Source organism: Esox lucius, chromosome 2 (assembly GCF_011004845.1).
Source record: "Esox lucius isolate fEsoLuc1 chromosome 2, fEsoLuc1.pri, whole genome shotgun sequence".
Lineage (NCBI taxonomy): Eukaryota > Metazoa > Chordata > Actinopteri > Esociformes > Esocidae > Esox > Esox lucius.
This window is the reverse complement of record NC_047570.1, coordinates 32,257,745-32,277,244: the sequence shown is the minus strand read 5'-3', so window position 1 is coordinate 32,277,244 and position 19,500 is coordinate 32,257,745. Positions and strand designations below refer to the sequence as shown.

Genomic DNA, 19,500 nt, shown 5'->3' with positions numbered 1-19,500 from the left:
GGTCTTCAGAGTTGACGGTCCACGTCTGCTACTTGGAATCGGACCAAGAGTTCAGGCCCCTGATTCATAACGGAGAGGAGAGGCAGTCAGAGCGACAGAGACATACTACCCTGGCACTGGCGGCCCCTCCTCCTCTCCCCGCGGCTAGTTACGCCCCCGCTGGCACACATTACAGAGGCCCGGCGCCAAGGACACAGGTAGAGAGGTAGAGGCTGACCTAGAAACTGGCAGCGGTTGAGCCGTGATGGAGGGAGAGGGGAGACGAATAGGAGGCTGTTCACCTCTATGGTGCTGTGTAGGGGGAAGCCCTTTCTTGTTTATAGTAGTGGCATGATGGGAAATACTGCCCCTGTTCCTACCCCCCACCAGTCCCCGTCCCTAACCCCCCCCACCAGTCCCCGTCCCTAACCCCCCCCACCAGTGGTCGTCCCAACCCCCCCCACCAGTGGTCGTCCCAACCCCCCCACCAGTCCCCTTCCCAAGCCCCCCCACCAGTCCCCCCCCCCCCCCAGTGGTCGTCCCAACCCCCCCCACCAGTCCCCCCCCCAACCCCCCCACCAGTCCCCTTCCCAAGCCCCCCCCCCAGTCCCCCCCCCCCCAACCCCCCCCACCAGTGGTCGTCCCAACCCCCCCCACCACCCCCCCCCACCAGTCCCTGGGTTTCTACAGTGTATGAATACACAAAGTCAACGTGTGCGGGAGCAGGATTTCGGATTGGGTCATTTTATTTCAGCACCCCGCACCCTCCTCCGCAAACACACACACAGGTAAATAAATGTAAGCAAATAACCAGAGAGGATGTTTCCCACAGCCCAGACAAGAGAGGACTGTGTCTCCCTGAGCTCCAGAGGGGTGGTCTGGCTTCATGTTTGTGTGTGTTTGTAGAGTACAGTAAACAGCACGCTTTCCTGTGTCTGTGTGAGTTTTACCTTCAGCCTGTGTGGGCACCTTCAGGGCAGCAGAACTCTCTCCCAGGCCGTTCTGGTTGCGTGCCATCACCCGGAACATATACTTGGAGTCCGGCATCAGGTTCTGGATGGTCACCTGCATCTCGCCCGGCCGGCTGGTGTTCAACACACGCTCCCTGAGACACAGCCACGCAACACACTATCAACGCACGTGCAGCCATCCGCTGGGGTGATTTACACTGCGTTTTTATGTCTGCGCGGTCGGAGGGGGGGTGGGGTACGGTTAAAGGGGCCCTAAGAATGTGTCAAACGAACAGTACTGTGGGGGCCCAGGCGCCTACAGTCCATTAAGAAGTGTGTACTGGCGCCCTACGTAGGGTCCCTTACCTGCTGGTGCCCTCCAGGCTGTAGTAGACAGAGTAGGTGAGGTCATCTCCGTGGGGCTCGGCTGGCGGGCGCCAGGTGAGCTTGATGAAGCGGGTGGAGACCAGCGAGGCCACGACGTCTCGGGGCGCCGAGGGGGTGGGGCCAGCGGCATTAGCCACGCCTCTGGAGCCTGGCGTTACATGGTCAGTAGTGTCAGGAGTCAGTGACGGGGGAGGGGGGGTGGGGAGGGCTACGTCTTTTGAGGGGGGGGGGGGGGAGGTGGTGAGATGAGCGGGGGGGGGGGGATGAGAGCGTGGAGGTCGTGAAGACAGTGAGAGAGCAGAGGAGGAGGAGGGATGACGGGCATCCGAAAGGAACAGAGGAGGAAGGAAAGAAAAGGACAGCGAAACAAAGGAGAACAACAAAAAAAAGAAAATAACAACCACGTAACAAAAAAAGAGACTGACGGCATCACAGAAATACACTCATATGATGCTGGGATAATCACACAGAAACAACAGTACAGGGGGGACTGACCATGTACACCTACACAACATCTCTAATGGAGGGGGTGCAACAAACACGCCATTTAATGCCGTATGAACATACATGGAAAATAAAGTCCACACGCTAACAGCACTGTTCAGCGCAAGCCGAGACTTTAAAGCCAAATTCACATTCATGAATTCAGCATGATTTCACGCCCTTATACTGTCGCAGTTCCACAGTCTACCCGCAGCAATGTGTTTTTCAGGATTTGATGCGCGCTGAAAACCATCTGTGGCCAGACATGAGTATATCTGCTTTCTATTATCTACTGTGCGGCTCAGACACAACACAGGAAAAGAAGGTTTGACAGAGGGGGACGTTTTCATGTGTAGCAGGTCAGATGAATCTACTTCTAGGGCAAATCCAATATATATGGAAACTGCGCATAAAATACATAACAAGCACTATAGCTCTATATGCTAATTTATGCTGGCCACAGTACATCTGTGCATCATGACATATTGAGACACTGCTTATTTGGTGGGACTGGACAATCTCTTTGGACTCCAGGGATATGACCTTGGACATGAACACCAGCACACTCTGCCCTACATCACACTATTGAGATGAGACAACCTGGGAATACACTCCCGGTACATATTCCCAGTAGATCGGAGGGCAAAACAAAGGAAAACCGAGCAATCCTACAATCCAGCATGTTCCTTGGGCACTGAGGGAAGAATGTTGCCAGTTCCAATAAACAACAAACACCGAATTACATGTACACAATGGAAATATCAACAATGTCTTCATGGGTTGTGCGTACTTCTTGGGTTGTGCTGCTCTACATGAAGGCATTGAGGACATAGTCCCGTCTGAACGGGAGTCAGAACGGTAGGATTCATTAAGCCGAGTCCATTCCACCACAGCTACTCTGTAATGACACAAGCCATTAGACAGAATGCAGATTAGCCATCAGTCAGTCAGTTATTGACTTGCACCGACTCAAGGCCGTCTGTCCCCCCCGTGAGGCACCGCTGCCAAGAAAACATCGGAAAACTGTTTACCTGACAAATCTGACAATCATGTGGCTTTTAGAGTAGTGTCCTAACTGCAGACGCAAACATAAAACCAACAGCCTAGACTTGTGTATGATAGGAGGGTTCATCCATTAGACTGGAGAGGGGGGGGGGGGGGGGGGGGGGGGGGGGGGGGGGGATGCGTAGCAGAATGTCGGCAGCAGGCTTTCCGTTAGTCAGCCTGTTCGGCGACCTGCTCTCCTCACCTGCCCTCGTTCCTCTCGGCTTTATGGCTCTGCCGGAGGATTAGCTTCCTGCCGGAGACTGAGCCCGAGGAGCAAGGGTCCACAGGCCGAGGGTGGAATTAGGAATGAAGGGCAAGGAATATGAGGACCAGGGAGAAGAGAGGTGAGGGGGGGGGGGGGGCATCACAGAACCGAAAATGAATCACGGGGCGCAGAGCCACAAAACCAGAACCGGCGCCCGAAGCGCCCTGATCACAGGAGGAGTAGAGGAGCACCACGACATCAACCTCTCCCACCTACGTGCAACAGACTCCCGGCCGCCGACCAACAGCCACAGGGCAAACAAAGAACCCCAGGCATTAGTACATTTGCGAATGTATGGATTCCTAACGCGCCTGTTCGACTGACCTATTTCTACTAGATGAATTGAGCCATTAGTTCATGTGACAGAGGTAATGAATGGCCTGCATTAGCAGCCACTGTTGAAGGTTATCCTCCATCTCAACTAAATTCTGTGGCACTGTACACAAGAAATATAGGTGAGACAAGGTTTGACGCAAACTGTTTAATAACAGAATACTCAAAATAATGAAAACAAATAAAAAATACATAATGCACTTTCCAGAGCTGCAACATTATACCAGTGGAGCTCTTATAGTACCTATTATTAATGTTAAATTAAAGGTGAAGTAACTGCTGCTTAAGCGCCTGGTGATGTCACTACGACATGTACGATATGTCAACATTGTGGGCATGTGAAAACATAACTGGCAAAATGAGCTGCCAATTTGTCTGCCGTCACAGATATGTAGAAGTGAAGTTGGCCATGTCTTTAACATTTTAAAACCCATCTCGGCATACAAGAACCCACAGGACCCTTAGCTCATTGGCAGGCGGTTTGCCTTCAAACCTCTAATTCTCTGTTGTACAAAAAAAAGTAATGGTTTTTTTCTGATACAGGTCACCGGTGAAGTCACTAGGCAGCACTCAAAGCTACTTGCTTTGTGACTCAGGGAGCGAGAGGTCTGGCCAAGTGTTGCACACTGGTACAACTTGTCTCAGAAGTGAACAGAACAGCCTCTGCTTCTGTCTGAAGCACCGGGTTTTGAAAAGTAGCTGAACGGAGGCATACAGGCTGTACTAATGGCATAATTACAGAACTAGCACTTTTATCTGGGGACGAAAGGAGGGGGGACATGAAGAGGGGAGGAGAGACTCATGCTCCTCAGCGGAGAGAAAAAACGGATTGATTTGGGACACGAAAGGGAGGGAGGTGATGTAGGGAGGTGATGTAGGGAAGGAGGGAGGTGATGTAGGGAGGGAGGGAGGTGATGAAAGGGAGGGAGGTGATTTAGGGAGGGAGGGAGGTGATGCAGGGAGGGAGGGACGGAGGTGATGTAGGGAGGGAGGGAGGTGATGCAGGGAGGGAGGGAGGTGATGTAGGGAGGGAGGGAGGTGATGTAGGGAGGGAGGGAGGTGATGAAAGGAAGGGAGGTGATGTAGGGAGGGAGGGAGGTGATGAAAGGAAGGGAGGTGATGAAAGGAAGGGAGGTGATGATGGGAGGGAGGGAGGTGATGCAGGGAGGGAGGGAGGTGATGCAGGGAGGGAGGGAGGTGATGCAGGGAGGGAGGGAGGTGATGCAGGGAAGGATATTTTCTTTTTTTTTTTTTAAAGGAAACATCTTGATTCCTATTTCGGCAGAATTCCACGGTCAGTTAGACAGCTAAATGAAAACATCCAAGCCCAGAACTTGAGAAAGAGCATGTCTGATGGCAGATAGACAGTTCTCCTGACTGTCTGACACTGTTCTGAGCTTGCTTCCGCTCAGAAGATTTTATGAAACAGCGTTTGTGGAGGGTTCTGATAAAGCGAGAAGGATAACTGGGTGGTCGTATCCGATTGGATACTGCTGAGAGCAAAGTGAGGACTTTCAGTCATTCATTTGTTCCGGAGGCTATGTTCTCACTCTAGTCTCCAGCCGATAACATCAGAGGCAAGAGAAGTCTGACAGCTAGTGACATTTGGAGAAGCTCTTGATGTGTCGACAAAAGATACAAACTCTGGTAAGGGAGACATGTTTTGAGAGATGCCAAAATAAGGAAGGAAAAGAAAGTGAGAGGAGGAGGAATCGAAAGAGTCAATGAGAACCCAATGAAAAATATCCTCTAGACCCATGCGTCCCATTGTTGTCGTTTGGCCAAGTGCTTGACTTCTACCATGGGAGGACACAGGTCCCTGAGCCTCCACCTTGGAAACACCTTTGGTTTGCTTTTGAGGACTGTGTGTTTGACACCTTGTCACATAGTGAGAAGTCAGGAGGGAGAGCACAGGCATTCAATTTATTAAGAGGTGTATAAGGAAGGTCCTCCCCCAAAAGGTCCAAAAGGAAGATCATTAACTTCATACACATGGGGTTTCACCTATTCTGGCATTACCACTGGTCTTCAGGTGGCATTACCACTGGTCTTCAGGTGGCATTACCACTGGTCTTCAGGTGGCATTACCACTGGTCTTCAGGTGGCATTACCACTGGTCTTCAGGTGGCATTACCACTGGTCTTCAGGTGGCATTACCACTGGTCTTCAGGTGGCATTACCACTGGTCTTCAGGTGGCATTACCACTGGTCTTCAGGTGGCATTACCACTGGTCTTCAGGTGGCATTACCACTGGTCTTCAGGTGGCATTACCACTGGTCTTCAGGTGGCATTACCACTGGTCTTCAGGTGGCATTACCACTGGTCTTCAGGTGGCATTACCACTGGTCTTCAGGTGGCATTACCACTGGTCTTCAGGTGGCATTACCACTGGTCTTCAGGTGGCATTACCACTGGTCTTCAGGTGGCATTACCACTGGTCTTCAGGTGGCATTACCACTGGTCTTCAGGTGGCATTACCACTGGTCTTCAGGTGGCATTACCACTGGTCTTCAGGTGGCATTACCACTGGTCTTCAGGTGGCATTACCACTGGTCTTCAGGTAGCATTACAACTGATCTTCAGGTGGCATTACAACTGCAGTCCACAAGACAGCACCAAAGTAGTCAACTGAAAAGCAAAGGCTAGAGACTAGTTCTGGGTGGCTCTGGGCTCAGTGCTTTAATGTTCATCGCTAACCTAACCCAGCAGCACTGCAACAGATTTGGCAGCAAATTGGAAAGTTAAAACCTGGGATCTAAAAGCTGGTTTATTCTTTGTGAGTGGAAAAAAAGACCAGAAATTACTTTCTGGATGAGGGGAAACGCAAAGTCAAGTGAGAAGGACTGGGAACTCAAAGGACTTATTTTTCTGTCCTATGGAAGTTCACATTATATAATAACTTCTACCTCGGTCTCACTCCAACCACTTGAACAAAAACAGCCAAGGGTCAGTTATCAACTAAGGGCCAACTAACTAAGCGCAAGAAGAAGAAAAAAGAGATAGAAAAGGAATTAAAAAGGCATCAGAGGCATGTTGAAGATGAAACGTTTGGGATGGGTCTGGGGTTTCGTATTTTGGAGAGGGGGGAAGCTATGGGCGAGATGCCTAATTTCCCCCGCGATCCCTCTGGCAAAGGAAGATAAAGGGACTGGAGCAGCGGGACGCAACCCAATTCAAGACGTCGGGACGGGGGGCTTCATTGCCACGGGGGCCCAGTGGAGAGGATGGTTGGGGGGGCTGTCACAGCAAGACAGAGGGATTAGGGTTTATGGACCCCCCAATGATCAAGGCCTCAGGGGATATCATGCAAGCGTATTGTGACTTATCTGGCGAAGGCATAGAAGGCAGGCACCCCTGTAGGAGGTCCGACCCCCACCCCCTGTAACCCCTGACTCCTCCAAATCAGGCCCGACCGGTTGTCTCCTTTTGTCCCAAGGTTGGCACTCATCCTCCAACTAGGAAACCGCCGCCCCCCCCCGTCACAAGCCCTCCAACTCCTACGGCTGTGATCCTGGGGCACCTTTATGTGGGCCTACCAGGGCAGGAGGGTCCATGTCCATTCACACTCCACGAATTCCCCTTGGATTCTCGTCTGCTTTGAAACATGTCAGATCATTGAATCGGGGGTGGGGGACCCCCTCAATAATTGAATATCTGGTGTGTGCGTACAATCAAGCAGCGTCCATCTCCCCAAACACCCTTCCTTGGTCTGCCTATCCTGGTCGCAACGCTGGAGGGTAATTTGGCTGTGACGGTCGTACCGCGCCACATCGCCCGGAACATGCGGGGCGCCAGCTGTGGCCTGAGCCCGGATTTGCGAAGGAACGAGCGCGGGGGACCTTTTTTGATGTAGACCGCCGCCCCTCCTTTCCCCTTGTTGGGAAGAGTTTTGAGGAGGAAATTAGCGCTGTATGCGGAGAGGGCTGACTGGAGTGAAACAGAGAGCCCACACAGGGGATATTTGCATCTGTGTGGATGAAAAGGGAGAAAAACCTCATTTTAGGGCAGTTTGGTTTTACCCTAACATGCAGTCACAATCCTTAACAGTTCTTTTGGTTGTAATTATCGGTGGAGTTTAGATTGAACACTTAACTGTGCCAGGGTTGACAGTGGCAGGTCTGTCCAACTCCAGAGAAGAAGGGTAAAAATAAACGGAATGTTTGTGACACGGGGGTACATCTCGGTAGGTAGTCCCTACCGTCCCAAAGAGTTGCATGATGGTCCACATGCGTAAAGAGAGGTCAAGTGACCTGTCGGGCAATAGCGGAAGAGCTCTGTTTTGGCTCAACATGGAGCTTTCAGACATTTGGGCGCTTCAGTAGGAGTACAGCCAATGGGAATAGGCCCCGGGGACAGGTGGAGTCCAGCAACAGCAGACAGCATCCTGGACAGACGCGTGGGGGAAAGGGAGTTGACATACCCAGCCCAGGTCAGCTAAAACAAATGAAAAGTCCTTGATAACCCGATATAAACACATAATACTTCTGTTATGTTTCCACTGGACAATGTGTGGGTTGAAATTAGGAAAGGGTGGTAAAGGGTGTGATGTTCAGTACTCGTGTAATCAAATTCATCTTAGAGAAGGAATGAACCAGACAAAATAAGAATAAAGAGTTCAATCTTATCTATTCTGTCAATATTTAATCAATTATCTATATTGTTAACCACTGTAGATGAAACATAGCCAATGGGAGCATTAACCCAGTGAACGCTTAACAGTGCCTAACCTTACAGTGCCTAACCTTACAGTGCCTAACCTTACAGTGCCTAACCTTACAGTGCCTAACCTTACAGAGCCTAACCTTACAGAGCCTAACCTTACAGAGCCTAACCTTACAGAGCCTAACCTGTGTTGCTTACAGCGACATGAGCCCAGGGAATTATAACTATTTAGTGTTACGACAATAGATAACATACCCAGAATAAACTGTAGCTTATTAACGTGGGCCAGATTCAAACCCAACGCAGCAGCAGTACACATGGGCCAGATTCAAACCCAACGCAGCAGCAGTACACATGGGCCAGACTCAAACCCAACGCAGCAGCAGTACACATGGGCCAGACTCAAACCCAACGCAGCAGCAGTACACATGGGCCAGACTCAAACCCAACGCAGCAGCATTAAGGTGTTAAAAACAACATCACAGCGGCTGATACAGCATCCGTCTTCGGGGACCGTAAAGACCTTGTCAGTGTGTGGAACTGGAAAACCAACAGCTGCTCTGATTAACTCCCCACCCCACCCCCCCGCCCAGAGTCCCACCCTCTCTCCCCCTTCCACTCTCTCCCTCCCTCACTCCCTACCACACTCTCTCTCCCTCACTCCTGCTCTGTCTCCCCATGCGTGTCTGTCTCTCTCTCTCTAGGCCTGTGAGGCAGGCGACTCACAGGGAGCGTCTAACTGTCACATTCGCATTGGCTGTGAGCCTCAAAGGGGTGCTTTGCTAGCTCTGACTTCACAGTCCTGCTGCACGAGCCAGAGTGACACCTAACACTCTACGCCTGCTCGTCCTGTCCCTGACCCCGGCCTGTAGACATTGCCTCTATCCCCATGACAGACAAAAGGCTTTTAGATTTGTGTTCTTGTGTGGTTTCATGGAGCCCCGGAGGAGCACATATGTTGTCTTTTTAGCCCTCTCACACCTTTAGTGTAAATGGGATATATTGCCTGTCCTTCTTAGGATGTGCCATAGCAGAATTCTGCGGTGTTCTATGGCAATGTGGTAATCATTGCCCAACTACACTGTAGTGGTGTATGGTAATGTAGTCTTTATTGCTAAACTACCCTGTGTTGTAGAATGATAATGTTATTAATTGCCAAATGGTTCTTTGGCGTAGTATGGTAATGTAGTATCAATTGCTAGACTATTCAGTGTTATAGCAGTATAATAATGTATTATCCATTGCTACACGATTCAGTGTTATAGCAGTATGATAATGTAGTATCAATTGCTAGACTATTCAGTGTTATAGCAGTATGATAATGTAGTATCAATTGCCAAACAATTTTGCACTTAAGTAGTATTGTATTTCTGCGGTGTGCGAATCGGCAATAAATATCTCTGACCTCTTTGATCATAAACAAGTCCATAAAAAAATTTATTTTCTTGGTTCAATTCTATAATTTCCAAATGACTATGTAACTGTACTATTCCCAACTGTAAACTCAGCCTCAAACTTAGCTGGCAAGTCTAGCAGCAAAGGTCTCCTATCTTCCTCTCCGGCTGTCTGATCTATGGCTCTGTCAGTCTGTGCTCTCCGACACCACAGATTTCAATTAATCATGCAACTGCTCTTGTGCTCGGCAATAAATAAATAAAAAATAAAAACAAGCACTCAGCCAGTCATTAGGTGGAGAAAGTCAATTTCTAAACAGGCATTTGTGTTTGGCTGTAGTTAAAGTGCTCTGTCTTCTGTCAGCTAGGTGTTGACTGGAGTGGTTTCTCTTGGACTTGGCCCCGACTGACTTAGCATGAGAGAGAGACAGAGACAGATGGGGGGAGTGAGACAGAGAGGAGGGGAGAGTTGGTGTGTGTGTGTGTGTGTGTGTGTGTGTGTGTGGTCATTATTAGGGGACTGACTGAACACTCCTAAAACCTCTGCGACCCAGGGCTGTTGTGAGGGCTGTCCCCTTCACCACACCACATTAGTAATAGACAAAAACCTGACGCACTCAAACCCACTGATCATTAGTTTTATTTTAATATCAAGTTCAAGAAGTCAAGTAGACTCAAAACATTCCCGCAGGTGCTTGTTTCTTGTTTTGCCACCAGTGGAGATTGGGAAAACAATTAAATTACACTCTGTGTCGCTGAAGTCTGTTCCCTACAATTCCCGTTTACGGCGGGGGCCTCCAAAACGCTTCCAAAGCTCAGCTGTACGGGAAGGGGGGGGCGGGCAAAATGTCAAAACATCATATTCCGTATGCCGAAAGAGGAGCACTCATATCTGAAGCCTCTTACATGCAGAGGGGAGAAAAACAAGCATTCAAATGCAAAACAGAAGAACATCTCTTGAATTAATGTGGGAGGAAAAGGCAGAGAAGCACAGCAAGAGGGCGAAGAGCAAACAACATGCTCAATGCCTGTTCATTCGCCCATTTCCTGCTTGAGCTCTCCTCCAGTACAGACGGCCGACCCACACGGAAAGAGTCAAGTGAATACACTACGGTTACCGCATTTCGCTTTGCCTTCGATGATAACCATGTCAATGGCGCCAATCCCAAATCTAAAGGCCAACAATATCCAAACTTCTATTTTCCATTTTAACCATTTAGCATAGACTGTTATTTGGAGTGAGAGTAGTTGGTGTACATGTTTGATTCTTGACTATTTCATGAATATTAAACCTAGACAAACACTACAAATAGCTAAAATAACCAAAGTGTGGGCCTGGCACACAGTGTAGTTGCTGCCACCCATAAAGGGCTAGCTAAGCCTTTTAATAGGGTCTGCTCCTAACGCTTATGGACGAAGACAGGAGAGACTGTGGCCGGTTTGTGAGGCAAATTAACAAGGTTCACTTGGCCAACCTCCATTCTATAATCAGGCTCCTAAACGTCCATTTTAGCTTTTGTCCTGTACTTCTTACATCTGTTTGCAACTAGTCGCCCTGCATTACACAGGACGCATGGTAAAGGAATGTCTACGAAAATTGCCCCGGACTGCAATTTGAGGGCTATTTTTGGTCTCCGGCTCCAAAAATGAATGGCTTTAAACGCTAGACAGGGAGCAGGTCTGTGCTGGTTTTAAACGCCAGGCAGGGAGCTGGTCTGTGCTGGCTTTAAACACCAGGCAGAGAACTGGTCTGTGCTGGCTCTAAACGCCAGGCATGGAGCAGGTCTAAGCTGGCTTTAAACGCCAGGCAGGGAGCTGGTCTGGGCTGGCTTTAAACGGCAGCCAGGGAGCTAGTCTGTGCTAGATTTTGGGGAACTCCTGCAGATGAGAGTTTTCAACTCTGGTCCTGATAGTGAAGCAGAGCTAGGTCACAGAACGTTTTATGTTTTGGATGAATAGGAAGGAGGTTGGTTTGCTTGGATTACTTCTACTGTGCATTATAAATGGATGTTTCTATTCCTTAAACATTTCTTCCTCACGCCACTAGAACTCAACATGACCCCAAGCAAGTGTCTCGCTATCTTGATGATAAAGCAGGGGTGAGGGAGTGGAAGGGGAGCCTACCAGAGAGGAGGACAACCACTAACAGGGACAGGAGAGGGTAATGGCGGGACACTACGAACCGGACAGCACATCCAGCACTTTATTGGGTCTATGAGATAGGGGCGGGGCAGGGCAGGAGGGCTGGCAGACAGAACCGAGGACTAGCCCGGCACACGACCGGAGAACAAATGCTCCGGAGTGTTCTACATCTCTCAGTTATATGACTGGGGGGCAGGGAATGAACTGCCGGCCTTCAGAGAGTGCTAGAACACACACAGGAGAACACAGTCAAGCCGGGCAGCTTCTATGCAGGGGATTACTTACTGTTGCACCTCTGAGAGGCAGCTTTTGTAAGAAACGATAGGACATGTAAGGAGGAAGATGGACATAATGTGCTGCAGACACAAGGAGGAAACAAATGTACTGACCCAAGAGAAACATAACTAACAGACCTAGCTGGGAAAAAGGAAACGGTATCCATATTTCAGGAAATGATGTACGTCCGATGTACGTTAAATAAATATTTCAGGAAATGATGTACGTTATAAATATTCCACAACCACTGTTTGTGTGTAACGGTAAACATTGAACACTGAACTCTGACCTCACGTCAGTGGAATATGATCTCGTTCACAGAGCGAAAGGCCTGGTGTACGGGCAGTGGTATCTTCTGTCCCTTACATTTGTGGTAGGAGTCATTAAAATGTCTCTCTCATGTAATGGGATTAAACAGAGTCCTCTCTGATGTCCTGCTTAGGGAAAGAGAGTGTGTCGGACCATCTGCTTCCCTGACTGATCCCGAACAAAAAAACATTTTAGGTCACACAAGACACCCTTCTGATTGGCCTGGCCTAGCAGCTCTCTGAGATATGCATAATGAAGCATAAAAGCTTCCAGGTCATCATTATTTCTGACTTAGTTCCTTGAAACCGAGACGAAAGAACCCTGGTCGAGGGAGCTATCGCTCCGACACCAAAAGATATGCTAATCCATTAGCCGCTGGGTCAAAGGTGACCAAGAAATTAACACCCCATTAAACCTGGTTAATTATGGAAATATAGGGAACCAAATTCGGTAGCCAGATATCGGGAGCAGAATGAGCCAATTGTGGGAATACTAATGTATTGTAGTACATGATTTGGCAGAGTACTACTATGACAACTTGAAAATGCAGGCAAGATGGAAAATAAATTAACTTGTTTACCCATCATGTAATAAAAAAAAAAAAATCCCCACGTGGGCGTTCAGACACACCCAGTCCTATTTTTAGCATGTGGATCTATTCTGGTGACATGTTTTTATTTTTGTCTCGCCTCCCCCTCTGTCTTTTTAGAGAGGTTCGGTCTTGTCTATTTTGCAACTACGCTTTGAAGCTGTTCCAAACCTATTTTTGGCTTTTGTTTTACTAAATTCCACGCCAAAACGATGACTGTTCTCTCTCGTGTTTGTAAGTCCCACTTGAATCAGCAGCTGGTTCCGTTGTGTATTTGGTTGCCCTGACAACATACCGTGCTCCAGGATGATGAGCTGAGCGCTGGACTGCACGTTCCCCGCTTCGTTCTCCGCAAGACACTGGTAGAAACCCTCGTCAGACTTTACCAGACCCAACACCTGCAGGTTGTGCTCCTTCTGCAGAAGAAAGAAGGGGAGAGGAGAGAGTTTGTGAAAGAGGTCGATAACACGAGGAGTTGGAGGGGTAGATGGAGTCAATATCCTGAGGTGGAGACTTTGTGATGGGTCAATATGGCTACTGAAAGACCACTAAATCAAAGACAATACCTGTTGATTACCTAAGTGAAGTACTGCCTGTACAGAGCCATCGGTGAAGTTAGAATGCTGAGTGTGAGTAACTTCTACTGAGCTAAGAGCAGGTGCACAACTACAGGCTTCCCAACAAGACATTATGTCCTAATAGGATTTCAGATTACCCCAAACTCACAATGATTTTGAAGTAGTCGCTGGGAATGACGGCGTCACCGTTTTTGACCCATTTCACCGTGGGGGCCGGGAAGCCTGTGACCTCACACTCGAAGACGATGTCCATCGACTCGTGGGCGTATATGTTGGCCGGCCTCTTCAGGAACTGAGGTGGAGCTGAAAAACATGACAAGGAGGTAGGGGAGGGTCAGAGTGGCACAGTGTTTGAGTGCGTTTGCCTGGGTGACCATCTACTGAGAAATGACTTAGCTGGTATTACTGCCTGTTCTGACTTCAATATTGCAACTCCTTTCAGGAACGCTCCATAACTGTACCGCAGGGGGTTTCCAGCTGCAGCCTACATTATGGAACAGTTTATGAGAACTGGAAAATCAAATAGGCCGAGAATCAAATAAAGAAAACAGAATAATGTTCCAATGACAACTTGGATGGTAAATATGGTGGAAGGGAGAAAACCCAGACCCCCAGTGAAATCCAATAGTCTACTTGTCAAAACTGAGCATGTCAAACGCATCTGATCAAATCTAGATAAAACCTAATTTGAGATACATCCTGTCCTTTTCCATCCTTACTTGGCAATGAAGGGTGAACAACAAACAATTTGAATTGCAACAACTTTGCAGCTTCCAGTCCCCGTGAATAAATGCGAATACATAAGATGCATTTTCCAAACATACATACAGGAAAATAAGTCTTCAACAATTTTCCCTTTGTTCCAGTCTTTCTTGTTGCCTTCAGGAACATGTCAACTTGAACAACTAAACTGAAACAGTCAGTAAGCACAGTATCCTTGCATCTCATCCTAACACAGCCACAGACTAAAAGGTATGTGACCAGAGTAATAAGAGCAGGGTACAAACCCAGACTTACCCCAGACCGGCGTAATAAGAGCAGGGTACAAACCCAGACTTACCCCAGACCGGCGTAATAAGAGCAGGGTACAAACCCAGACTTACCCCAGACCGGCGTAATAAGAGCAGGGTACAAACCCAGACTTACCCCAGACCGGCGTAATAGGAGCAGGGTACAAACCCCAGACATAACCCAGAACGATGTAATGAGAGCAGGGCACAGATACTATATCTGCTCTGGTGATAAGGAAATGCATCTATCTCTCGTGTAACAGGGCCATGGTGCGTGTCTGCTGTGTCCCCTACTGAAACTGGAGTGGGTTTCTAAGTAGAGCAAATCAGTGTGTGTCGAGAGAGTAATTAGGAGTGTGTGTTTATTTCAGTACTAGGAGTGTGTATGTTTGTGAAGTGTGTGTGTGTGCATTACTGAATAGTATGTGAGTGTGTGTCTATTGTTGTCCAGACATTCTACAGTCTCTAGTCATCCTTGGTCGCCACCTGTAGGGTCATGTGTCACCATAACTGACGGTAACGCTCCATGGTTCTATTTTACTATCATTTAACAAGGGAAGTCGATCGAGAACCATTTCTCACTTACACTAATGACTTGGCCTGTTCTGCCATAACGTAACATAACGTAAAAGCCCATGTTATGACACACTGTCTCATTCCAGGACTGGGAGACCGGGAGGTAACTGTGTGTGTGTGTGTGTGTGTGTGTGTGTGTGTATATATGAGTGTGTGTTATAAAATATGACTGAGGTTAAAAAGGCTGTGTGGTTGACAGGTCCTGCTATGTTTAGTCCCTATCAGCCTTCACAGCTCCCCAGCCACATGCTAATAACATCCCATTGACATGGATGCCTTAGGCTGAATGTGGTTCATCACTGGGCGGAGAAGGTTCAAGTGCAGTAACGACAAGGACATACAGACTCTGGAACACTTATGGAGTGTCACTGAGGTACAGATTCCATGTCTTAACGGGATCACTGTAATGGAGTGTAACTGAGGTACAGATTCCATGTCTTAATGGAACACTGTAATGGAGTGTCACTGAGGTACAGACTCCATGTCTTAATGGAACACTTACGGAGTGTCACTGAGGTACAGACTCCATGTCTTAATGGAACACTGAAATGGAGTGTCACTGAGGTAAAGATTCCATGTCTTAATGGAACACTGTAATGGAGTGTCACTGAGGTACAGACTCCATGTCGGAGTGTCACTGAGATACAGACTCCATGTTTTACTCTTAACAAGATCCAACATTCTACCAGAGAGTAACTGTCAGCTCCTAAAGACGCCATCACTGGCCTGTGGTTTACAGTCAGGGGAACAGTTCAAGAGTTTCCCCAGGAAGTCATAACACATGATACTGCAAGGAGAAAAGTGGCAGTACGTGTGAATGTGTATACAGTATCAGTGTGTGTGTTGGACTAATGGATAAAAGAAGAGAGTTAAAGTGCGTGAGAGAGAACAGGAGGAGTAAAGGATGTTTATGGCCGCGTGGTTGTCTAAGGAGGATTGAGGGCTTGTGCTGCTGTGTCCCTTAGCAGGACAGTAAATATTTGTCTGTTCATCTGTCGCCGGGCATCTTAATGTGTTTCAATGTGCATGTCAGCTGCTTTTTCACATTACAATCTGTGTTGGTTTCGCTCATTCTGCCTGTAAGAGTTCTGTCACAGTATGCCAATAACTGTGTTTACTTGTGCCTCAAAGTGTGTGAGTGTGTGTGTGTGTGTGTGTGTGCGCGGTGTCAGAGCAGTAGGAGGCCCCCCGTTGAGGTGTTCTGGTGACAGGCCCTGGTGAGACCCTGCGGTGCTCCTTATCTCTGTGGAGTCAGTCTTCACTCTGCCTTCTCCCCCTACCCACCCCACCTCCCCTCCCTCCCTCCCCCATTCCTTCACCCCCCAAGCAGACATGCTCCATTTCCTCTAAATAGAGTTCAGACATTTGGAACTTATTTGACTGAGCAATGAGTGTGTGTGTGTCGGACAAGGTGGAGGTGTGCGTGTGTGTGTGTTTGTCGGACAGGAGGTGTGCGTTTCTGTATTTAACAGTGTTACAGAATTGTTTTTCAATTCCAATTTAAGTTTGCTGAGAAGAAACGGTACTCACACCTACGCACACATGGACTACAACGGCGAAAACGCTGCACAGAGATGCTATTACAGCCTTATAACAACACATCATGACTAACCAGCAGAGCTAGATTACATCCAGCTTCTCTCTGCCTGTTGCCTGCCTGCTGCCCAGACCGCACTGAAATACAAATAGCTGATCTTTAAAATGTTCTCATTGTGTGACGCATTCATTAATAAGAAACATTTCTACGTTGTCTTGCAAAAATACACTCACCTAAAGGATTATTAGGAACACCATACTAACACTGTGTTTGACCACCTTTCGCCTTCAGAACTGCCTTAATTCTACGTGGCATTGATTCAACAAAGTGCTGAAAGCATTCTTTAGAAATGTTGGCCCATATTGATAGGATAGCATCTTGCAGTTGGAGATTTGTGGGATGCACATCCAGGGCACGAAGCTCCCGTTCCACCACATCCCAAAGATGCTCTATTGGGTTGAGATCTGGTGACTGTGGGGGCCATTTCAGTACAGTGAACTCATTGTCATGTTCAAGAAACCAATTTGAAATTATTTGAGCTTTGTGACATGGTCCATTATCCTGCTGGAAGTAGCCATCAGAGGATGGGTACATGGTGGTCATAAAGGGATGGACATGGTCAGAAACAATGCTCAGGTAGGCCGTGGCATTTAAACGATGCCCAATTGGCACTAAGGGGCCTAAAGTGTGCCAAGAAAACATCCCCCACACCATTACACCATCACCACCAGCCTGCACAGTGGTAACAAGGCATGATGGATCCATGTTCTCATTCTGTTTACGCCAAATTCTGACTCTACCATCTGAATGTCTCAACAGAAATCGAGACTCATCAGACCAGGCAACATTCTTCCAGTCTTCAACTGTCCAATTTTGGTGAGCTCGTGCAAACTGTAGCCTCTTTTTCTTATTTGTAGCCCATCCGCCTCAAGGTTGTGCGTGTTGTGGCTTCACAAATGCTTTGCTGCATACCTCGGTTGTAACGAGTGGTTCTTCCAGTCAAAGTTGCTCTTCTATCAGCTTGAATCAGTCGGCCCATTCTCCTCTGACCTCTAGCATCAACAAGGCATTTTCGCCCACAGGACTGCCGCATACTGGATGTTTTTCCCTTTTCACACCATTCTTTGTAAACCCTAGAAATGGTTGTGCGTGAAAATCCCAGTAAATGAGCAGATTGTGAAATACTCAGACCGGACCATCTGGCACCAACAACCATGCCACACTCAAAATTGCTTAAATCACCTTTCTTTCCCTTTCTGACATTCAGTTTGGAGTTCAGGAGATTGTCTTGACCAGGACCCACACCCCTAAATTCATTGAAGCAACTGCCATGTGATTGGTTGATTAGATAATTGCATTAATGAGAAATTGAACAGGTGTTTCTAATAATCCTTTAGGTGAGTGTAGATTTTCTAAATCCATTCCATCCTATCCCATTCTATCCAATAATATCCTATCCCATTCTATCCAATAATATCCTATCCAATCCTACTCAATCCAGATCCTACCCTACCCTACTCAATCCAGATCCTACCCTACCCTACTCAATCCAGATCCTACCCTACCCTACTCAATCCAGATCCTACCCTACCCTACTCAATCCAGATCCTACCCTACCCTACTCAATCCAGATCCTACCCTACCCTACTCAATCCAGATCCTACCCTACCCTACTCAATCCAGATCCTACCCTACACTACTCAATCCAGATCCTACCCTACCCTACACAATCCAGATCCTACCCTACCCTACTCAATCCAGATCCTACCCTACCCAGACTCCTCACACAACAAAGCTCGATACAATTCAGCAGGTCACACCCCCCCTTTAGCATAGTAACATGCTCACCAAAGAAGATACACCACGTAGTAAATGGACGAGCCATTAAAGTGAACTAAGTGCTTCTCTCTTCATCCATTCAGCCAGTCAGAAAAAAAGCCAAGGTCAATTCTCCCAGGGAGTTCAAATTATTTCCTTCAGCAGCTAGATTAGTGAAATCAGCTTCATTGCTTTGCCCTCCTGGCTCCAACAGCAGTGGAGTTATTGAGGAGGATGGTGGAAGGCCAATCCATCGTTCCTGTCGGTTTGGAACACTAAGTTCTTTATGGGATCCCAATAGGATTTTGGTGAGAGGACTTCCTCGGGTTTGTGAGGGAGTTCAGAGCAACACATCGTGAATAGGGCTCTGTTCGTGAGCATAATAGATGGGTGAACCAGGCTTCAGCTAATGACTGTATATGAGGGCCCTTACAACTACACGCCTTCAACAGCTTCACAACAGCAGGCGATGCAATACTATTTTCATCCAACCATTCAGGTTGACGCTAAAACCATGACACAAGGCCGGCGCCGAGACAAAAGACAGCCAACTGGCGTAGCTTATCTTAGCGCTGGCCTAACAACAACAAGACAGGCCGGGCCAGTGTGTGTAGCACTGGACCCTGAGGGAGGGCATGGAGCACGGGCTTGAGTTAATTAGCGCTCCTGTTCTCTTCCCGATAACAGCTTTAGCCTAAGCCCGGCCCAAGACAAACAAGGTAGGAAGAGAAAGGCGGCGGTTGTAAGATGCTTGCTCATTGTTTTCCCAGTGGTTAGGGCCAATGTAAGCGGCAGCATGGCTGGCATTCCTGGGGCCATTTAACACCCACTGCTCTTCACAATGGTCCCAAAGCACCTAAATGAGCCCAGCTAAAGTGCGGGAAGCTGGTTAAAATAGTAAAACATCGGACAGCCAAGACAGTGTGAATGGATTTGGTTCTCGTCTGGGGTTTTCTTTACAGAGCGCTATGAAGTCGGGACGCCGACTCAGTTGGAACGCTGAAGATACCTCCTTCCTGCCATCCTTCATGTTCTGAGGTAATCAATGATCTGCCTTGTGTCTGTGAAATGGAAGTCATACTTCAAACTAAAAAGGAAGCCTTGAGGCAGTCCAGTGGTCAGTCCAAAGAAGACGAAGACACACACACACACACACCTGCTGTT

At 48.0% G+C, this 19,500-nt stretch overlaps 1 protein-coding gene across 14 annotated transcripts in view; it reads right to left on the bottom strand.

The window, feature by feature from the left end:
• neo1a (neogenin 1a) overlaps window positions 1-19,500 on the bottom strand; it is a 148,988-nt gene that overhangs the window by 29,783 nt on the left and 99,705 nt on the right. For 9 of the 14 annotated variants that reach the window (XM_034296677.1, XM_034296672.1, XM_034296676.1 and 6 more), the window contains exons 6-9: window positions 13,544-13,698; window positions 13,113-13,233; window positions 1,296-1,530; window positions 930-1,084 (exon numbers count right to left, since the gene is read on the bottom strand). In XM_034296677.1, coding sequence (XP_034152568.1) covers window positions 930-1,084; window positions 1,296-1,530; window positions 13,113-13,233; window positions 13,544-13,698 — 666 coding nt within the window. The remainder of the gene's footprint in view (window positions 1-929; window positions 1,085-1,295; window positions 1,531-13,112; window positions 13,234-13,543; window positions 13,699-19,500) is intronic. The other 5 variants (XM_029124700.2, XM_029124695.2, XM_029124684.2 and 2 more) reach the window with 1 other exon arrangement.